This window comes from Cavia porcellus, unplaced genomic scaffold (assembly GCF_034190915.1).
Source record: "Cavia porcellus strain 051 isolate PalLab524CR breed Dunkin Hartley unplaced genomic scaffold, mCavPor4.1 scaffold_32, whole genome shotgun sequence".
NCBI lineage: Eukaryota > Metazoa > Chordata > Mammalia > Rodentia > Caviidae > Cavia > Cavia porcellus.
In genome coordinates, this window is record NW_026947515.1 from 26,060,606 (window position 1) to 26,080,402 (window position 19,797).

The 19,797-nt window shown below is 56.0% G+C and overlaps 1 protein-coding gene across 2 annotated transcripts in view; it reads left to right on the forward strand.

The window, feature by feature from the left end:
- Positions 1 to 19,797, forward strand: part of Mgat5b (alpha-1,6-mannosylglycoprotein 6-beta-N-acetylglucosaminyltransferase B) — a 60,667-nt gene that overhangs the window by 8,836 nt on the left and 32,034 nt on the right. The window contains exons 3-8 of one of the 2 annotated variants that reach the window (XM_003464774.5): positions 3,169 to 3,316; positions 16,289 to 16,404; positions 17,021 to 17,094; positions 18,017 to 18,187; positions 18,688 to 18,852; positions 19,532 to 19,701. In XM_003464774.5, coding sequence (XP_003464822.1) covers positions 3,169 to 3,316; positions 16,289 to 16,404; positions 17,021 to 17,094; positions 18,017 to 18,187; positions 18,688 to 18,852; positions 19,532 to 19,701 — 844 coding nt within the window. The remainder of the gene's footprint in view (positions 1 to 3,168; positions 3,317 to 16,288; positions 16,405 to 17,020; positions 17,095 to 18,016; positions 18,188 to 18,687; positions 18,853 to 19,531; positions 19,702 to 19,797) is intronic. The other variant, XM_063242586.1, reaches the window with a different exon arrangement.

Genomic DNA, 19,797 nt, shown 5'->3' on the forward strand with positions numbered 1-19,797 from the left:
TGTTTCTTTGTCATCCTGGCTCTGATTTCTTGCCAGCTCAGCATCTTCCCTCCTGCCTCCTCAGTCTCCCTGCACTGCCCCAGGAAGAAGGGCACCCTGTTGCGCTAACACCCCCTCCCTACGCCCAAAGGCTTCCTGCAGAGGTGGCTGTCATGGGGCTTAAACCACTGCCTGGCACAGCAAGCAGGTGCAGACGCCCTCTGCCTCCTTCCTGGAGGCGCCGCACAGTTCCTATGGTGGTGGTTTCCCCTCATCCCTGGAGCCTCTCTGTCCCTGGGCCTCCTCTCTCTCTGGCTCCTAGGCTGTGCCAGGAAACTCCAGCCTGCTGCTTGAATATGCAGGGTCCTTTGTGCTCTGTCTGCTCTGGGCATCCACCCAGGGGGCAGCGAAACCAAACAGAACTTTCCCTGAGGCTCCCACAACCAGCTTTTCCCAGGGTGACTTTTTCCCATTATCTTGGTCTCTAGAAGTGCTTAGCAAAGGTGTAGAAACAGCAGTTCGGGTGAGGGAACCTCAGAGCCTAGGGAACCCACTGACCCTGGAAGCCGGGAGTGGGCTAGGCAACTCTGGGTGCTGTCTGCATCTGAGTGACTAGCCAGGCTTTAGGCATGGCTAGACAGAACCAGATTCGGGGGGGGGGCGCGGGCATGGTCTTGCTCTCTTTTTCTTTAAATTTTTATTTAAGGAGATAAAGAAAAAAAGACAGAAAAAGGGTACAAGTTATACAGAATTTCAGCAAAAGTAAACAATAGGAAATCATTAGTTGATAGATTACATATTGTCATCTTAGAGATAGTTGTTTACGTTACAAAATTAAAGCATATGAAGTGGACATTCAAGCAGTGAGACTGCAAACAGTTCTGTTCAGTGATCCAACAAAACTCAGTAATATGGTTATCTATCTTATACACTTAAATATACACGCAGTTATGTCCTTGAGAGCACTTTGTTTTTCTCTCTTTTGTACAATAACAATTACACATTTTGGGTTTTATTTCTCCCACAGTTCTTACTATTCTTTTGAAGAGAGTAAAACCAAATGTGACCTAACAGAACAGAGTCAGTCAAATCAAAAGGATGGGCATAATACATACTGTAAAAACAGAATACAAGGTGATCAACAATGGTTACCATACTGCCTCTTGCTATCTTAAAAAGAATTACCTATTGCTGTCTGTTTTTCACCCTGTTCCCTTGGGGAAGGGGCCCCTGCAGCCTGAGCCATGAGCCTCGGTTTCCCAGGGCTGCCCAGGGAGGCTGAGCGGCTGTGCACTGCACAACTCCACATGCAGCCACAGTACACATGGTGCTCAGGGGTCTCGGAGGCTGTGATTTGAGAGCGTTAGGTTGTGAGGGTGAGAAAGGAGGGAGCTGTCTTACCTGATTCCCATCTGACCCACTGATAGACGAACTGATAGAATGCGGAGAGCCACCGAGTTTGCTTTATTTAAGGCTCTTGCGAAACTTCTCAAGCCTAACTGATATTGTAGAAATCAGTGCAGGTTTCTGAGGGAAGCATGGGGAGGCCAGTGCTATGGGAATGGGGGGGGGCGGACAGGGCTTCCCTTCCTTCCGCTCTGCCTGGTGTGGGCTGGGCCTCTTGGGTGGCTCCATTTCCCCTCTTCTGCTTCCCACCCCGTCTCCTCCTTGCCTCTAAGGTCTGATTCCCAGCAAGAGGCATCCTGGGACCAGCTTGTGAGTGTCTCTTCCACACGGGGACCCGCCAGAAGGGGCCTCATGTCAGTCACTGGAGCCGGGCAAGGGCCAGGCCGGTGGAAGCAGGGCAGAAGGGGACAGCATCACAGCAGCCCTGGTGACACAGAAAGCCTCTCTTGGCTCCCTCTTCTTGCTGGCTCGCTGCCTCTTGTCCCCTCTCTCCCTCCTCTTCCTCTGTTCCCAGCGGCCTGACACAAGCTCTCTCCTGCCACCTGTCAGGCGTGGTGACAGTAGGCTGTAGGTTGGGGACACTGAGGCCAGGAGCAGCACAATGACTTCTTCCCCGCAGGGGCTGGTGCAGACAGCCTGCACGGGGCCACTCCCCAGCGCACCGTCCTCCCCTTGAGGCCTGCTGGGTGTCCGCTTTTCTCTTCCTGAGCAGGGGCTGCTGGGGCTGCTGATAGCCGCCAGCCCTGATGATCCTGGTGCCCTCGTGACTGTGCCTGGGAGCCCCCTTGGCAGGCAGGAAGTGCCAGAATGTGACATCCCTGGAGCAGCCTTCACCCAGTGACTGGCAGGGGTATAGGCGCAGGGAGACCTGTATACCCCAGCTTCCTTCCCTGGCCAGGATGAGGTGAGGCCGAGCCTGGCCCAGCACCAAGGCTGAGGCTGTGTCCCCCGTGACTGCCTCCCCGGCTGCCTGTTGGGCTCACTCCTCCATCTCGGTTTCTGGGCTGCCCAGAGCATGTCACCAAGAAGGGAGGGAGAAGCTGGGTGTGGCGTCACACACTGTCACCCCAGCACTCTGTGAGGCTGAAGAAGGAGAGTCACGAGACAGAGCCCAAACCAGGCGACTTAGCAATTTAGCAAGACTGTATTAAAGAAATAACAATAGAAAGGGCTGGGGATGTAGCTCAGTGCTAAGGCTCTGGTTTGGATTATGGTATCACACCTCGTCCCCCAAAAAGAAGGAAAGTAAGGGTCTCTCCACTGCCGGGCCGGGGCAGTGGGGGGCGGCTGCCCTTGCCAGTTGGACTTGGAGAGCCCAAGACCAGAGCAAATTCATGCTGGCTTTTCACAGTGGGGGCCCAAGGCTGAGTGGGAGAAGCGGGACAAGGGAGCAAAACAGCACTGGGCCCCCTGAGCACAGCACCCCTTAGATGCATCAGTCATGTGGGGAGCAAAGAAGCACAGAGCTCGGGCCCCGGGCCCTAGATCTTGCCGTCAGCAGGGCAGGGCTGGCCTGCAGTTTCTGAGCTGCCGGGCGGCAGACCACACCTGCAGAAAAATCTGACTTAGAGGTGCTGTCTGCAGCAGGGTTGACCCAGTGGTTTCCTACGCAGCAAGAGGGCAGAGTGGGCTCCTGCTCCATGGGGTGCTGGTGAGAGCAGGCCCACTCTCCTAGCCCCTTCTCTGCCGTGACCAAGGAAGATGGGAGCCAGGCTGGGGTCCTCAGGTGGTGGCCTCCCGGCTGCTGGGTCACACCTGATGGCACCCACACTCTGCCCACAGTGCTGGGTGGCCCCGAGTCCCGTGGCGTCCTCCGAAAGATGAGCGACTTGCTGGAGCTGATGGTGAAGCGCATGGACATGCTGGCCAGGCTGGAGAACAGCAGCGAGCCGCACCGGGTCACTAGCGACACGCACCTTGCAGCAGACAGGTGAGGGACTGGTGGGCACGGGGTGGCGGTGGGTGTGCCCTGGTGTGCTGGGGCTGGGGCACAGGTGCAGTGCACTCTCGGAGCACAGTCCGGGTCTTGTCAGTTGTGCTAGTCCCTTTCCTGGCACCAGAAGAAATACACCATAAATTGGAAGGAGGAGTGGCTCACGTTAGCTCACAGTTTCAGAGAGCTTATTCTGTGGTTGGCTGGCAGCAAAGCATTAGTGGCCTGGTGGAAGAGCCTCCGGCTGGGCCCCCCCCTCCTTACTGCACATGCAGCTGTGAACTCCGCAATGGGTTAACCCCTGCCTGAGTGCAGTGGCCCCCTGGTAAATCACCGTCTTCAAAAAACAGAGACTGTCTGAACCATTACACCAGGCGGGGCAGTGCACACCTGTAACCTCACCTTTTGAGAGGTGGAAGCAGGAGGATTGCCACAGATTTGAGAGCAGCCTGGGCTACATAGTGAGTTCAAGGCCAGCCTGTACTACACAGCGAGACCCTGTCTCCAAAAAACAAAGTACCAAGGATATAGCTGAGTAGCACAGTACCTGTGCTTACTTGGCAATTGCAAGGTCCTGAGTTCAATTCCAGGTACCCAAAACCAAACAAAACAACAGACAGCAAACCCCAGAACAAAACACCAATCTTTCCCATTGTTGTTCACATGAATCAAACTGTACCCCAATAATGGAGCAAAAGCAACCCCATAATCTGGTATGAACCGGAGTGCGGGCTTCAGGCACCCAAGTTTAACCACGGTTGACATTTTGCCCATTTGCAGGCTTTCTTTTTCCCATTTTAAGTAAAGCATCTCGGGTGGACAGAGAAGGCAGCTTACTGCTCCAGAGACACGCAGGCTCCCGCTCACCCTGGAAACCTTTACACGTGTGCAGAACTGCAGGCACAGGGCGTGCACACACATTCGTAGTGCTTGGATTACACACGTTTTGCACATGGGGCATTTCACAGCTCGTTCCCGCCAACCTGATCCCCCCGCCCTCCGAGATCCATGCTGGTTTTGAGCTCAGGCTCTGCAGAGCACGGGGCGATGACGGTGGACCCGGGACCAAGTGAAATTTCCTGGTTTGTTTATCCTACATATTCTCCTCTCCAGTCAGCCAAGCCCCAAGAATTTGTGCCACTTTCCCGCATGCCTCAGTGGCATCCCAGGAACCCCAGTTCTGTGAAATCCAAATGGCGAGCGTGTGTGTGGGAATCTCCTGCCTTTGCCTCTGTCGCTTTAGAAGCGAGGCTCTGGGCATTTCTGGGTGAAGCTCACGGAGTGAGCTTCCTGGCTGGCCTGAGGAAGGGAGGCAGTGACCAGGCACTCTCCTGAGGTGGGCTGGCGCCCAGCACGCCCTTGGGCGGGTGTTCAGGAGTCCGCTGCCGCTTGGTCTGCCTGTTGTCAGTTGCTGGCCCTGAGCCCAGCAGCTCTGGAAATTCTCTTTGCGAGCATCCTTAGTTCTGCTGTCCTGGCTGCCTTGAGGTCCTGAATCCACCACACACTTCCTTTTGCATGGACCTTTTGACAGTGCCAGGTCCCTGAATAAAGTGGATGAGGAGGACACGTTGTAATGTCTTCATTTGACAGAAACTGCCGTAAATGTTTTGAATCAATTTCAGAACGTCAGGCAGCTATGAAAAGATACTCACAAAAGGAGACTTCCAGAAATGTTTCAGAGTGGCAGGAATGATGGGTAAACGTGTTCCAAGTCAGAGGGAGGATGTTGAGGGGGATGACTGGCAACGTGTCTTGTATTGTGATTTTGAAAATTTAAACATTCTTAGCTCTTAGCTTTTGATCACGTCTCCTCTTTGAGATTGATCATGAGTGATGGGGGCAAAGTCAGGCTCGAAAAGAGCTGGGAGTAGGATAGGAAGTGGAGAGAGCTGCAAGTGCAAAGGTCCTGAGGCAGAGCTCACTTGGTAAGCTGGAGGAAAGAGGCATAGTACAGTGTGGAGTGGGTGGGACCAACAGGACCAGAGCGCATAGGGCTTTGTCAGCTATTTTAAGAACCATGAGAAAGTCACTTGTTTTGTTACTATTTTGTTTTATTTAAAAATATCACTGACTGCGATGTGAGACATGGGTAGCCAAGTGTCGGAAAGGGAAAGAGAGGCTGGTGGAGGAGAAGAGGGGATGGGCGTTGGGCTTCCCTGGGCTCCAGGCCATGAGACCTTTTCCATGTTCCCAGTCAACCTTCTCCGCTGCCCCTGTGTCCTGGCCCTGTCCTCCCTGCCTTGGGGCTCGTCCTACTCCCGCCTGGCCCTGGACTGCCCTGGGCCTTGTGCTTTGCTGCCTTCCTCCAGCTGTGCCCAGCCTCTGCCCAAGCACCTGATGGGGCCGCACCCCGCTGGCTCCTGCTGGGCGTCCTGCTGGCCCTGGGCCCTGACCTGCCTCCCTGGGCTGCCAGCACATCACTGTCTCTGCCTCCCCCTCCCCTGCCCTGCCCTTCAGCTCCTCCAAGGGAAGGAGGGTGCCTTCAGGCAGAGTGCGTGCTGCACCTCACGCCGTCCTGGAAACGGCAGCCACCCATCCATCAAGGCCAGCAGGGCCCATCAGACCCTGCGGGCAGAGCCATCACTTCCAGGGACACTTGCTTCAGGAGAGATGCACGCACATCCCCAGTGCCCGGACTCTGCAGCGCCTCCCAGCCTCAGCCAGCCCGGCAGGGGACGTGTGCTGCAGAGGGGCTGCCTCGGGGTGTCCGGCCACTGTCACCTGCATCCATATCCCCCTTGAGATTCCCTGTGGTGTAATAAGAACCTCTGCTGCCCTCCTGCCCTTCTGAAAGCTTCCGTGCTGTGGCCTTCCACCGGTGGCTGGTGCGTCCTCGGGGGAAAGAAAATTTGCTATTTTTGCCTAGGAAAACATAATTAGGGAAGCAGATTGCTGCAAACAGCATCAGATTATGTATCCTAAAGCCAAATCCTAATGATTTTTGGATTTTCATTGAGCTTCTCTTCAGTGGCAAAATTGCTGAGGTTGAAGGCTGGCTGTGTTCAAGGTCATCTGTATCTGTCCCATGTCCAAGTCCAGGCTGGGGACTCGTATAGAGAGAAGGGCACACCAAGGAGTGGGCGTAAAGCTTTGCCCTCAGAAAGCTGATGACCCACTGCAGAGTGGGGATGAGGACTGTGTTCGGAGTAACAGCACACCCAGCCCTGTATCTCCTCTTTCTCCCAGAACCCTTTTGGTGGTCCTAATGTGCCTGGCTCCATTCCTCTATGACCCTTCCAGTCTGTTCCCAGCCTCTCTGCTGTTCCTGGAGCACAGTGGCCTCCCACTGGCCACAGGCCCTTTGCACTGGCTGTCCCCTCCTTTTCCTGTATCTGGCTGTAAAGAAGCCCTCCCTTCTTTCTAGTCTTTGCTAAGGTGGCTCCATTGAGGCCTTCCCTGACCAACTCTTGTTAAAAAATGCGCCCCATTCCCCTATTTCTCTTTTTAGCACCTTCTCACCGTGTGTTCACTATTTGTTTTCTTGTTTTTCTCTCCCTGGCTGGAGTGCATGCTGTGCCAGCACAGGGGCTTGGTCTGTTTGCTTTCTGTGCTTCCACCTCAACAGACCCGGGTTAGCTGTTCTCTAGCTCAGTAAGAACTTGGCAAAGACAGGAAGGGAAGGAGGGCGAGGAGGGTGGAGCGGAGAGGAAGGCAGGGCCCCTCGGAGCCTCTTAGGTTTGAGTCTGATGGGTTACAAACGGGGAGCAGAAGGCAGGGAAGTGTGATTTTGGCAAACTCCGCTTGGACGAGGTAGGTCTCGGTTTCCCATTGTGCCCTGGGAGCTTGAGGGCGCGTGGGGACCCAGGCCTTGCTGTGCCTGGCTGCGTGACCCAGCTCCGGGGGACACAGCCTGCCTTGCAGTGGTGGCTTCCTCTGGAGCTGGAGCTGTCCAGGAAGCGAACCCCACCTTCCAGGGGTTCAAGGGCCTCTGGCTTGTGCACTGTGCGATGCGCTGATTCACAGCATCAGACGGCCGAGCGGTGGTGGAAACGTCTGTTGGGCAGCCTGCTCTGCGGGGCTCACGCAGCCGTTAAGAAGCACGTGGAGAGGCAGAGGCTGGGGTTAATGTGAGATGAAAACAGGGGAAGAGCAGGTTGTGTAATTATAGATGGTGCTGGAGTGCAAGCGCGTGAAATTTAATGCAAATAGAAGCATCATGCAGGAGAGATGGAAGAGGAGAGATATGTCCAAATTCTTGTCTCTGAGAAATCAGATAAGGATTTCTTTCTAAATTAAAAAGGCATTATTTAAAAGCTCGGCTTCCTTGCTCTTTCTGTGTGAGGGAACCAGGGGTGGCCAGGGGCTCCATAGCTCTGGGAGTCTGCGTGGGAGGGCAAGGCTGGGGACACTTCTGTTAAGACAACTTCCTGCTCCACTCACAGAGTGAGCCTTGTCTCTCTCTAGCCCGTGTGGGACCAGGCCCTGGATTTGCTACTGCTGGTGGCTGCCCACCCTCCCCAGGTGTTTGTCTCCCTCTGGATTGCAGAGACCCTCAAGGAAGGGTCTGGGACAGTGGAGGACTCTGGTGGCGTTGGCCTGTCAGGAGGTGGTGACTCAGGGTCTTGGGCCAGGAAGGGAGCCAGGCACTTCAGGATTAGGGGTGTGCATTCGAGGGCGTGGACTGACTTAAGCTCCCTGTGGTGAGCTGTGCCGTGGAGTCAGGACAGGTGTCTGCGAGTGCAGAGGCTGAGACTGGGCCCTGGCCACGCAGGTGCCAGAGGCAGGGTAAGATCAGCATCTCTCGCTCTGAGCCTTCTGCTGCCCAGGCCTCCAGGGATCAGCTGGGGCTGTCGTCCTCTGTTCCTGTTTGTGGGGAATCTACAGAGTGGGCAATCTAGACCTTGGTCAGGAAATAACAGAGGTGAGGCATCGTTGGTGGTCAGGACAGAGGCCACCTGGGTGAGAAGAATCTAGGGCTCCTAGGCAGGAGAGTCATGGCCTGGAGAGGGGGGTGAGTCGGGTCACATCAGCTTTGTTGCACTGTTAGGGCGGACAGCCAGCCCTGGCTCTGTTCCTGTTAATAGTGTGTGTGCCCATGTATTTATTTAGGGGTTGTGAGCCACGGGTCCGCTGTTCAGTGCAGAAGGGGCTGGCGGGTCTTGGTCACTCACTGCCCCCCACCATTAACAGGGCTCTGAGTGGGGCGAGGTGGAAGGGAGCAGCAGAGACGATGCTAGAAGGCTACCATGGGGTGGGAGTGTCCCCGAGGTGTGTGTGACCCTGACAGACAGAGGCCCAGCACGCGTCCCCCTGCAGCTGTGGTGCACTGGTTTCTGGCTGAGTTGTATTCACATCTTGCTGTGTGTGTCTGCGGGCACCTAGGTCTGTGAGTCTCCGAGTTTTACAAAGAGAACAATCTTGTTTCTTAGTAAAATCACTCCCAGCAAGCATTCTGGCCAGCTGCGGGAAATCAATACCCCCGTTAATTGAATGCACCCCTCATAAATCGGGAGGAAGATGAAATTAAGCCTCTTTCCCAAGGCATCTCAGGGCCCCGGCACCATGCAGTGGGCCTGGCTCTGAATGGGTGATTACCTCCAGGGCCTCCTGCAGGTCTGGCTAGAAGAGAGTAGAGGACGAGAGCTAGTGGCACTGCCACCTGTGGGAGCAGAGGTCTCCGCAGGGTAGCCCCGGGAAGTAGAGCAGAGAATCCTAGGCCAGGTTTCCCAAGCCACTGTGACTCATGGTGGCATGCTGTGTGGCTGCCTCTGTCTCTTCCAGTAGCCCGGTCAGTCTTGGGCAGTGGAATGGGCAGAAGCCAGAGGCTCAGTGTGGCCTTCTGTCACCTCCTGAGTGTTGGTGGGCTGCCCGGTACTCAGAGACTTCACAGGGAATGGAAGCAGGCCTGGGGCGCCTGCCAGCTGCGAGGAGGGTGTGGGCTCAGCTGCCGGCCCCTGAGTCTTCGCTTGCCTCTAACGAGCTGTGTCACCTTGGCAAAGTGCCTCATCTCCTTATGGGTCTTAGAGGTCCTATCCCAGGATCTTGGGTCCTGGGCAGGTTCTCGAGGACTCAGGTCATCCCAGGAGGACACTGTGATGGCTTGGGGCACACTGAGAAGCAGCCCCACTTGGCAAGGCAGGAGAGCCTCAGGGGTGGCACCTGTTGGCCCGAGAAGCTGCTGTCTCCGCTTCGCACCCATTCAGAGCTGTTGGTTTGGTCCACTGCCGGTCCCATGCTGAGAGAGAGGAGTCTGGACAGGCAGGGCTCTTCCAGCCAGCGCTGTGTGCAGGGTAGCGCCGGGCTCCCTGGCCCTAGTCTGTTCTGCATTCCAGTGGACTTTGCTACGGAGCTGGCTGATGTAGCAATAATAATAATTAACAGTGATAAAAAGTAACAATCAAAACAGCCACTTTCTGTAGGTATTGGTGAAACTTCCTTTCCCTCCCTGCCTCTCTTCTTTCTTTCTTTCCCTCCTTCCTTCCTTCCACCTTGTTTTTTTATTTGCAGTCCTGAGAATTGAGTGCAAGACACCTACCCTGAGCTGCACCCTTAGCCCTGTGTAAATTTTGAGATCAGTTCTTGCGAAGTTGCTAAGTTTCCCGGGCCACGCTCAAACTTGCGACCTTCCTGCCTTGTAGAGGGCTGCAGTAGGTGTGTACCCGCACGCTTGGCCACTCGTGGATTTAACCTTGATATTCATCAGCGCCCTCATGAAAAGAGCCTGCCAGGTCCACATTTTACCCTGAGGAAGGCAGGCTCAGCAGGGAAAGGGTGGTCCCTGATATCGGAGCTGCGGGGCACTGAAGTGGGCCTGCCTTGCTCCCACAGCCCATCAGTGCTGGGAGACAGGGAACAGAGAGGCCCTGCCGCACTGCTGGGGCTGGTTCTCCCGGGTCTCCACTAAGCCGAGGCACTAGTGAGGAAGGCACTCGGGGGAGGAGCCCTGCCCAGGGTGTGAGTTCCAGCTCTCCAGCCCCTTCCCCACCTCTCCCTGCCGCGTGTGGGGGTCGCTGCCCACCTTCCCAGGTTGCCGTGTTGGCGCTGTTCCTCCTGTAGCTTGCACACACTGAAAGGTAAAAGAGAAAGGCCAGGAGATGGACCGCAGGCCAGAGGACAAAAGGGCTCCAAGGATCTGTGCCCGTTGCAGGAAGGCCAGGGGTGTCTGATGACAGAGGGAACTGGAGCACTGTCCCTGTCCCCTGCCTGGGCAGACGGAAGTCCAGGTATGCATCCTAGTAAGGGCCTTGGACGAATAGGGTGCTTGTTGCCAAAGAAACGCCTTTGACCAAACCGGTTTCAGCCTTTGCCATTGCCGTGGGGGCGGCCACACTCTAGGGTGCCAACCCCTCGGCCTGCTGACCTCGGGCTCAGTCACGGCCTTGGTCCTGAACCCTGTTCTCAGTGATACGGGGCCTTCCTGCTTGTCTCGAAGCTCACTTCTCCACATCACCTGCCCGTGAGGCGAGGGATGGGAGATGGTTTTCTTTGCAGAGCCCAGCCACGTGACTCTGCTGGTTGGGTCCAGTGTTTGCCTTGTGGCTCCAGCCTGCCTCTCCTCCTCAGCACGGAGGGCTGGAGGTCCCTCGGATTGGCCTGTGTGCTTTGGGGTACCGGAAGTGATCTGGTGCTGTGTGAGCGCCGCCGGAGCTGCCGGGCATGAAGAGCTGGGCATCGGGGCGTGGTGGTGCTCTCCTTCCACCCCAGCGCTCTGGGAGGCCGAGGCAGTAGGACTGCAAGCTCACGCCCAGGCTAGGCAGCTTAACGATTTAGGGGGATCTGGGGATACTGCTGCTCCAGGCCTCTGCCAGCATCTGGCTGTCCCTCGGTGGGTGACAGCTGAACTCTAGTCTTTGCAGGGCATCCTCCCAGGAACCAAACTCTCCCTTCTCCTGAGGATGCTGGCCATGGTGAATTAGAGGCCAGACTAGATTTTCAGCTCAGGTCCCATTCTGAGGCACTGGGCGTGAGGACTGTGACCTGTGTAGTTCCAGGGGACACCGTTAAGCTTGCTGCATTTTATGACTCAGTTGGTCTAAAGACGAGTGATTCACATCACATATCAAAGCCTTTTCTTGTATCTACAGGCTCTTCCCCCTCTGATGTTAAAAGAAATGCAGACGTTTTCATGGGGCCCTAAAGGCATCATGTCCCTGCATTGTCTCCCCTGGCCTGGAGAAGTCGTGCCCCCACGCCAGTGGCTTCGGCTTCCCTGGGGTCACAAATGACAGGCAGCCATGCCCGGGTCCCTCGTCCGTCTCCTCTTTTTCTTTTCCACAGAGGCATTTCCAGGTTATAGATCTGCTATGCTCTGAAACCTGGAGACATTTACTTTTATTGTTATTTGTAGCAAAGCTTCTCAGGGCAAGAAACCTAATCATATATTATTTGAAAATAGAAAGCTCTATGCAAATGCGAAGTCCAGTATAATAATAGTGACGCCAAGTAATTCTGTTGTGAACGACTTGAACTTGTTAAATCAGACAGACGCCATCTGCGCTATTTAAAGTCTGTGCTAGTGTTATGTTTTATGCAAAAATGCTTGTTGTAGGAAAATTGCTGAATCTCCCAAAAAGTGCTTTTCTCTGTGGTTGGGCTCGCTGACGCTTCCTCTTGGGAATGGGATGACCGCTGTGAGCAGGGAGCAAAAGCAATCGAGCATCTATGGGGCACCTACTGACTGCTGCGGTCTCTGCCCCTCTGATTTCAGATGAGCTCCAGCTGGAGCTCAGAGAGTATGGAGAACTTGCCCAAGGTTACGCTGATAGGCTATGGAGTCAGGATTTGAATTCAGGCCCTCTAATTCCAAGACCGTCACTTTTTCCAATGAATCTCTAAAATCATTTCTGCACAGGACTTGAAAATCAAGGGCAACCTCTGATTTTTTTTTTTTCCTCTTGGGAGAGCAGCAGCAGAATGAAGTTTGGGCTCCAGCAAGTAGAAAAAGTCTTCTTGGCAACGGGGGTGACCGGGACAACTTGGCTGTCTCTGGGGTGCATTAAAACCATTTTTCCCTCAGTTCTACCACCCGTAGTGACTGGATTAGTTTCCCAGGGTTGCCGTGAAAAAACCTGCCAGCAGCCAGGTGGCTGAAACAGTTGTTGTGATGGAGGGCCAAGGTCTGCACTCACGGTGTTGGTGTCGCCGGGCTGCTCCTCCCAGGGGCCCTCGGGGAGGGTCCTGCCTCACCCCTGCGGCTCTCTGAGGCCACTAGTACCCGTGGCTGGGATGTATCCATCTGTCTCCACACCACATGACCTCACGTGTATTCATGTGGCCTCCTCAAAGGGACCTTAGTCACTGAATTAGGGCCATCCTAATCCAGTACAATCTCATTTTAACTAGTCACACTTGCAAAGATGCTTTTGCAAATAGGGTCACCCTCTGAAGCCCCAGTGAACTGGGGAACACCCTGCAGCCTATGAGGGTGAAGACCCTGGACATGTGGCTCATGCTAGGTGGTGCAGACTCCACTTATGAGAGCTGAGCCCTTCCCATGAGGACTTCAGCCTCCATCTGGGGTCTCGGCTAGACACTCACATCCCATTGCCCAGGGGACTTTGGGGGATGATCGGGCTCTTGCAGGGAAGGTGAGGGGGCTACAGGAAGTTGGGGTGGAGTGGGTGGTGTCTGTCCCACCCCCTCAATTGCCTGGTCAGGTGTTTGTGCTCTGGGTCTCTGGTTGGACACTAGGCTGCCCCTGGCCTTTCTCCCCGGTGCCTTCTGACCCTCCTGGCTCGAGCATAGTCTTGGTTGCCCTAGCTGGCCAGCAGCAGGTGGCAGAGGCTTCCTGACCACTGTCCCCAAGGCTGCCTCCTTGGGTCTTCACCCCCCTCAGAGGAGCGTCCTTCTTGTCCCCTTGGTCAGCGTGAAAAGCTGCCGCACAGTCTTCGGCTGGTCTTCCCCTAGTTCAGAGCCTGGTGGGCCTCAGGGAAGCGACCACAAGCGTGTACCTGAGAGCCGGCCTGCCCCGCGGGGAGGTGGAGCGGGGAAGGAGTCCACAGATCTCCTGGGGGGTCTGTAATGAAAAGGGCTGAGATTCTCCTGTCTGATCCCCCTTGCTGCAGCTTCAGCTGCAACAGTGACAGTGACTTCACTGGTGCACATCATGCTAGCTTCATGTTCTGTACACCTTCCATCCCTTTTGCTCCCAGTCCTCACGGCAGCTCTACGAGGCAGCCATCAGTGTCTTCATCTTCATCTGAGCTCAGAGAAGCTAAATGGCTTGCCTGAGGCCACACAGCTCTAAAACCTAGACCTTTGTCCCAAAAGGGGACCTTTCCTCTGCCTGAGGATTTTTGAACATAGGAGGTGCCTGTCCTCCAAGCCTCTCCTCAGTCTGTTCGTGATCTGGTAGAAGGCTACTAGGCGTTGAATTGTGTCCTCCCAAAAGATACGCCAGTGCCCTCACCCCTACTCACTTTCCTTGTGAACGTGAATTTGTTTGTGAACAGGGTCTTTGCAGATGTGATCGAGTTAAAGTGAGATCCTGCTGGTTAGGGTGGGTCCTAGTTCAGTCACCAGTGTCCTCAGAAGAAGAGGAAATTGACAAGGTGGGGGCCACATGGCCATAAGCCACTGAACGGTCAGGAGCCAGAGGCACTAGGAGAGAGGGCCGGAAGAGATGACCCCAGGACTCCAGAGGACCAGGCACAACAGCACTTGGCTTCTGAACCCTGTAACTGTGCTGTGGGGTGTTGATTTAAGTCACTGTGCTTGGGGTTCTTTCTTTGATGGTGCAGCCCAAGGAAATCAGTGTCAAAGCTCTATCATTTTCCAAGATGACATTGAAGGGGCTGGGGATTTAGCTCAGCGGCATTAGCGCCTGCCTTGCAATCCTGTGGTCGTGAGTTCGATCCCTGGTACTGGTAAAAATGCAAAAAAAAAAAAAAAAAAAAGAAACACAAAAATGACATTGGGCTACTAGACTAAAGGAGTGTGTGTGTGTGTGTGTGTGTGTGTGTGCCCACATGTCTGTGAGTGCTCCTCCCCCATCCTGTCGCCTTCAGTCCTTTTCTCAGCCTGCATCTCTGCTTCAGCCCCACCTGTAACCCTCATGTTTTGCCCTCTGGATGGAGCATGGCTCCTCCTCTCCCGTAGAAGGCGGGGGTGATGAGAGGTGGTCACAGGGGGCACTTGGCCACTAAACTTCCCCGCCGTGCCTTCTCCCATGGGCACATCACCTGATGGGGTCTGCAGACTCTGCAGAGCCCAGGTTGGAAAAATGTTTCCCACAGTTCCCATCATGTGACCTTAGGCAAACCCAGCACCTGTGTAAGACAAACAGAGCTTAAACTGGAGATTGTAAAATTGCACAGCCAGAGGGTGGAGCGAAAACCAGGGGAGTGGAATTAATGTGCAGAGTGCCAGCGAGTTCCTGGAGAAAGGCCCCAGGGCTGCCCCTGTGGAGGAAGCTGACGCCAGCCGAGGGGATCCATCTTCACAGAAGGCTTTGCAATGCGATAAATGCAGCGTATAATGTCTAATAAAATTCCCCAAGAGTTAGCAGTCTTCAACATAAGGAAATAAATTCTCCCAAAATGAAAACACCAGTAGGGCCTGGGGATATAGCTCAGGGGTGTCGTAGCGTCTGCCTGGCAGGTGTGATGCCCTGAGTTTGATTCCTGGTACCAAAAAAGAAAAAAACCAACACCAGTATCTGTGGAGAGGCGGAGACCCGTGGTGTGGTGTCCATAAACCATTTGAAGATCCTGGGAAGGAGTTGGCTCGGGAAGCCCCTGATCATTTACCGGGGTTTTGACTGTTGCTGGTCCCCAGGGTGCTGTGGGTGGGATTGATTTTGGTAAGTCTCAGAAAGGACAAATAGACTGAGGGCACCCAGCCCTCCACTCACCTGAGTCTTAGGCTAGGGTTGGGGAGCTGACTTCAGGGGCTCCCTGTAGACCAAGTCTTGCCACTCACCCCCAAAGTCAGAGACAGTCATGGTGAAGGGGGAAAGGAATTTCCCCAATGCTGAGAAGGAAAGTGGTGACTTCTGGGGCAAACGAGGTTTTACATGGGAAAGATCTGGAAGGGGGGCAGGGAGTGTGTATAGGTAAGCAGCTTTAATCAGGCTGGGGCCTGGTGGGTCAGGATCTTTGGATGGCCAAGCAGTGTGCTCCTTGGGGACAGCAAGGTCAAATTTCGACCCTTGACGCAGTCATGTCATAGGACCTGTGGCTCCTGGAGTCCAGGGTGACTGCAGTAGAGAATGACTGGACAAGGAAGTCCGAGAGGCAAGGTGGACTGAGTTAGAGCGACGAGTGGGGTTTGGTGGCTGCCTGGACAGGGTACTGTAAAGGTGGACAGCTGACAATCCGTTGATCATGATCCCCTAGCAAATCTTACTGCTACCCCAGTTACTCTTAGCTTGGTGTGGCCAGCGTTGAAGGGGAAGCTAGCCCAGGGGTGCAGGCCTGCTAGACCAGCGCTTCCTGAATAATTAATATTCCTGGGGTTGGGGATTTAGCTCAGTGGCATAATGCCTGCCTTGCAAACAGGCAGTCGTGAGTTCGATCCCTGGTACCGATAAAAACGAAAAAGACAAAAAAAAAAAAAGATTGTCTAAAAAAAAAAAAAAAACCAAAACAAAAATAATTAACATCCCTGAGCTAAGTGGGAATCCGACCCAAGGCTTCAGGTAAAAGAGAAGACAGATGCAAAGTGGTGGGAGAGATGCCGGGTTCTATCCTGCTGTTAGTCACCTGTGGGGCCTCTGTAGGCCCAGCTGGGACTTTGAGCAGCTAAGTCCCCTGTGCTGGGGGGTTCTGGCTCTGCCCTTTGACCCGCAGCAGGATGTGGGTTGGCACATACGGAGGTGGGCTTTCCATAAGTGTGCAGTGTGTGCCTTGGATGGGGGCTCCTGTCCATCCCCACCAGCTTGACCCCTAGTCCTGGGGGCAGGGGAGATCCATGGAGCGGGACTTGGGTGCCTGGAGTGCTGCTGACCCTGCTGCTGATGGTGACTGACCGAAGCCATCCAGAGGTCACCCAGGCGGATTCTGCTGCTCAGCTCCGGCTTCTCCCACCCAGGCTCTCCCCTGGGGCCGGCCTCATGGAGCGGATCCAGGCCATTGCCCAGAATGTCTCCGACATCGCCATGAAGGTGGACCAGATCCTGCGTCACAGTCTGCTCCTACACAGCAAGGGTGGGTGCAGGCGGGCGGCCACTCTCCCCAAGGCTCAGGCACTGGGTAGGGTGCCCTGAGGGGGCAGGATACCTGGGGAGGCCCAACTTCTCCCGATGACAACTCTCCTGGGTCTTTGGGGTCCCACTCCAGGCAGGTTGGAGGACCTGGGGTTCACCCCAACCTGCCCTGCCTGAGGGTGCTGAGGACAGGAGGTGCCTGGAGTCCTGACTACTGAGGTCCCAAGAGCCAGGCCAGCTTAGGAAGGGTCCCAGGGTCCCTCCATTCCCCTTGATGGAGGAGCAGCTGGCAGGGTAGGGATGGGGTGGGGTGTCACAGGCCTTTCTCTGTCCACTTCAGAAAACTGGAGGTGAGTTTAGGTGGGTACCCGAATCCTCTCCACCCTGCTTCATAGGTCTCCTGACAGCCCCCGACTGGCTCTGAACCCCCAGGGAAGACTAGGGGTTTGGGGAACAGCTCAGATCCAGGGACTCCTTGGGGTGGGCTGTCGACTAGTGAGTGGCCTTTCGGATGAGAAACTGAGGTGAGGGAGACGGGACAGAGCATTCTGCCTTCGCCCTCTCTCCTGGGGCACGGGGCTTCTGAGAGCTGATGTCTCCCTGACCTCTCCCTGCAGTGTCTGAGGGCCAGCGGGATCAGTGTGAGGCTCCCAGCGACCCCAAGTTCCCTGACTGCTCTGGGAAGGTGGAGGTAAGGCCTGGAGCTGGGGCTGGGCTGAGTGTGGTGGGTGTGGGGAGGGCAGCCACACACAGCCTGGCCCCGAGATTCCCATCCTGTCTGGGCTGCCCACTGGCAAGGCCTCTGCCCAGCCTGTGCCCCCTTACCCTGGCACCGGCTGGTCAAAGCAGCCTCGGGGCAATGGTTTCTCTGTTGGACCCCTCCCGGCCACCGGCTCAGACCCTCAGATGACTTTCTTCACAGCCAGGGAACTGCTGAATTGTGTCCTGCCCCCAGAAACCCAATTCCCAGCAAACTCAGGAGTGACCCTCGATCACCTCACTCTATTCCTGAGCCCACAGCTGAGCCCACAGCTGGGTTGAGGGCCCGCTGGCCACCTCCAAGGCCATCTCTGGCTGCATGATGACATCTGGCCGTATGGAAAGCCCATCCATGACCATAAAGCCAGATCCTCACTGGTTCTGGACCCCAAAGGGGTGGGCCACAGTCTCCTTTGGGAACCACTATGGAGGGTATCACACCCTCCCTGGGTGTGATAGGGAACCCAGGGAACCACACCATCCCTGCCTGCTTGAAGACCACCCCGTGACCTTAGCCCTAGCCAAGGGAAAGGCGATGAGGACCAGATGACAAAGGAGACAGCCCAGCCTGCGCTGCTGCCCTCCTGGCCCTCCCCAGAGCCTGGCCACCCAGGGTCTTCTTTCTAGGCCTGGTCTCTGTGGTCTCTAGTGGCCAGGGCAGAGGTCTGGGTCCTAGGGTTAGCTTCCTGCCTCAGTTTCTGTTCTCTTCCCTTCCCTGCTGTGTCCTTAGGGAAGAGCGTGCCCCATAGACCCTGTTTTGGGGACCTTAGGATCCCTGGGAACATGTGTGCATGGGAGCCTGCTAGGGTGGGGTGGGTATTGCCGGCCACCCGCCCAGGCCTGCCTCTCCACAGTGGATGCGCGCCCGCTGGACCTCTGACCCCTGCTACGCCTTCTTCGGGGTGGACGGCACCGAGTGCTCTTTCCTCATCTACCTCAGTGAGGTCGAGTGGTTCTGTCCTCTGCTGCCCTGGAGGAACCAGACGAGGGCTCAGAAGGCCCCCAAAACCCTCCCCAGGGTCCAGGTAGGCACACCTGTGGGCTCCTCAGCCGATCAGCCCCAGGGCTAATGGGGTGAAACCTCAGGACTGGCCGGCAGAGGAGGCCATCCACCCTGCAGGCTGTGGACTTGACCCCCTTCGTGAGAGAAGCTGCACCCTGGAGGGCGGCTGGGGTCCAGGGGCACCCCTTTGATGGACCTGGATAACAGCAGTAAAAGCCATCAGGGGCTGAGGCATATGCTAAGGCATACGGTGACAGTGGCCCTGCGTAGAGGCAGCCGGGCACCTGATGCTGACCGCTTCCATCGTCCGGGACCCTGGGCACTGTTATCACCAGTCCCCTCTCTGGAAGGGCTTGGGACAGGTGGTTGGCAGGAGCTGGACCGGGACACACCAGCTTGGGGGGCAAAGCAGGGTCCCTTGACCTTGGGCTCAGAAGAGCAAAGCTTGAGCAGACCCCACCTTTACATAGGGGGCGCTGCAGGGCTGGGGCTAAGACAGCTGGGGTCTGCCGTGTACCCCAGGCAGTTTTCCGGAGCAACCTGTCCCACCTCCTGGAGCTGATGGGCAGCGGGAAAGAGTCACTGATCTTCATGAAGAAGCGAGCCAAGCGGCTCACGTCCCAGTGGGCGACTGCTGCCCGTCGCCTGGCACGGAAGCTGGGTGACATTCAGAGGGACCAGAAGCAGGTGCGACTTCATCTTGGGGAGTGAAGCCCGGGGATCTCGGGTAATATACTCAGGGCCTGTGGCTTCCAAGGGGACATGGAGTGGGCCCTCCAGCTAGTGGCACTGAATTTCTTTGAATTTGGTCCAGAAGAAGAGGCAGGGTGGGGGTGGCAGGGTCAGGGTGGAAGCAGGTGAGTTCTCTGGCCTCTTGCTGGGCTGGGGCAGAATGACAAGCTCCGGAGGGCCTGAGGGACCCTGCATTCCTTGGACATCTTGTTCTGGTCAGGCAGAGCAGTCCCAGCTTTGGCCTGGAAGGCTGGGAATCCCACCTGTGTTTGGGCCGTTTGCTAGTCCCTCTCTCCTCTCATTCGTGCGTGCACAGGACTCTCACACTGCCCTGTTTATTTCTTGCAGAATTTCTGTCATTTCATGAAACTGTCTCTTGTCTGTGTTTACTGTTGTCCACGTTTTCCATCTGGAACGTAAGCTCCGGGAGGCAGGACTGTGACCGCCCTATCCCCTATGTCCCCAACACCTGATGCGGTCACTCTAATGCCCAAAACTCTAGTGCCCAAAAGGGCCCAGCAAGGTCCAGCCTGGAGGCAGCGTGTGCTGCGGCTGGCCTCCTGCCTGCTGTCCTGGGGTGGGGGCAAGGCTGAGGGCCACTACTTCACACTGACCCTCTCTGTCCCGCTGGCAGATCCTCGTGCACATCGGCTTCCTGACGGAGGAGTCTGGGGACGTGTTTAGCCCGAGGGTGCTGAAGGGCGGGCCCCTGGGGGAGATGGTGCAGTGGGCAGACATCCTGGCTGCTCTCTACGTGCTGGGCCACAGCCTGAGGGTCACCGTGTCCCTGAAGGAGCTGCAGAGGTGAGTGCTGGGGAGAGCCACTGCCGGCCTCTGCTAGGATGGGGCGGGGGTAAAGGAGAACCCCTTGGGCCCAGGGGCTGCCGCAGGGCCGTGGAG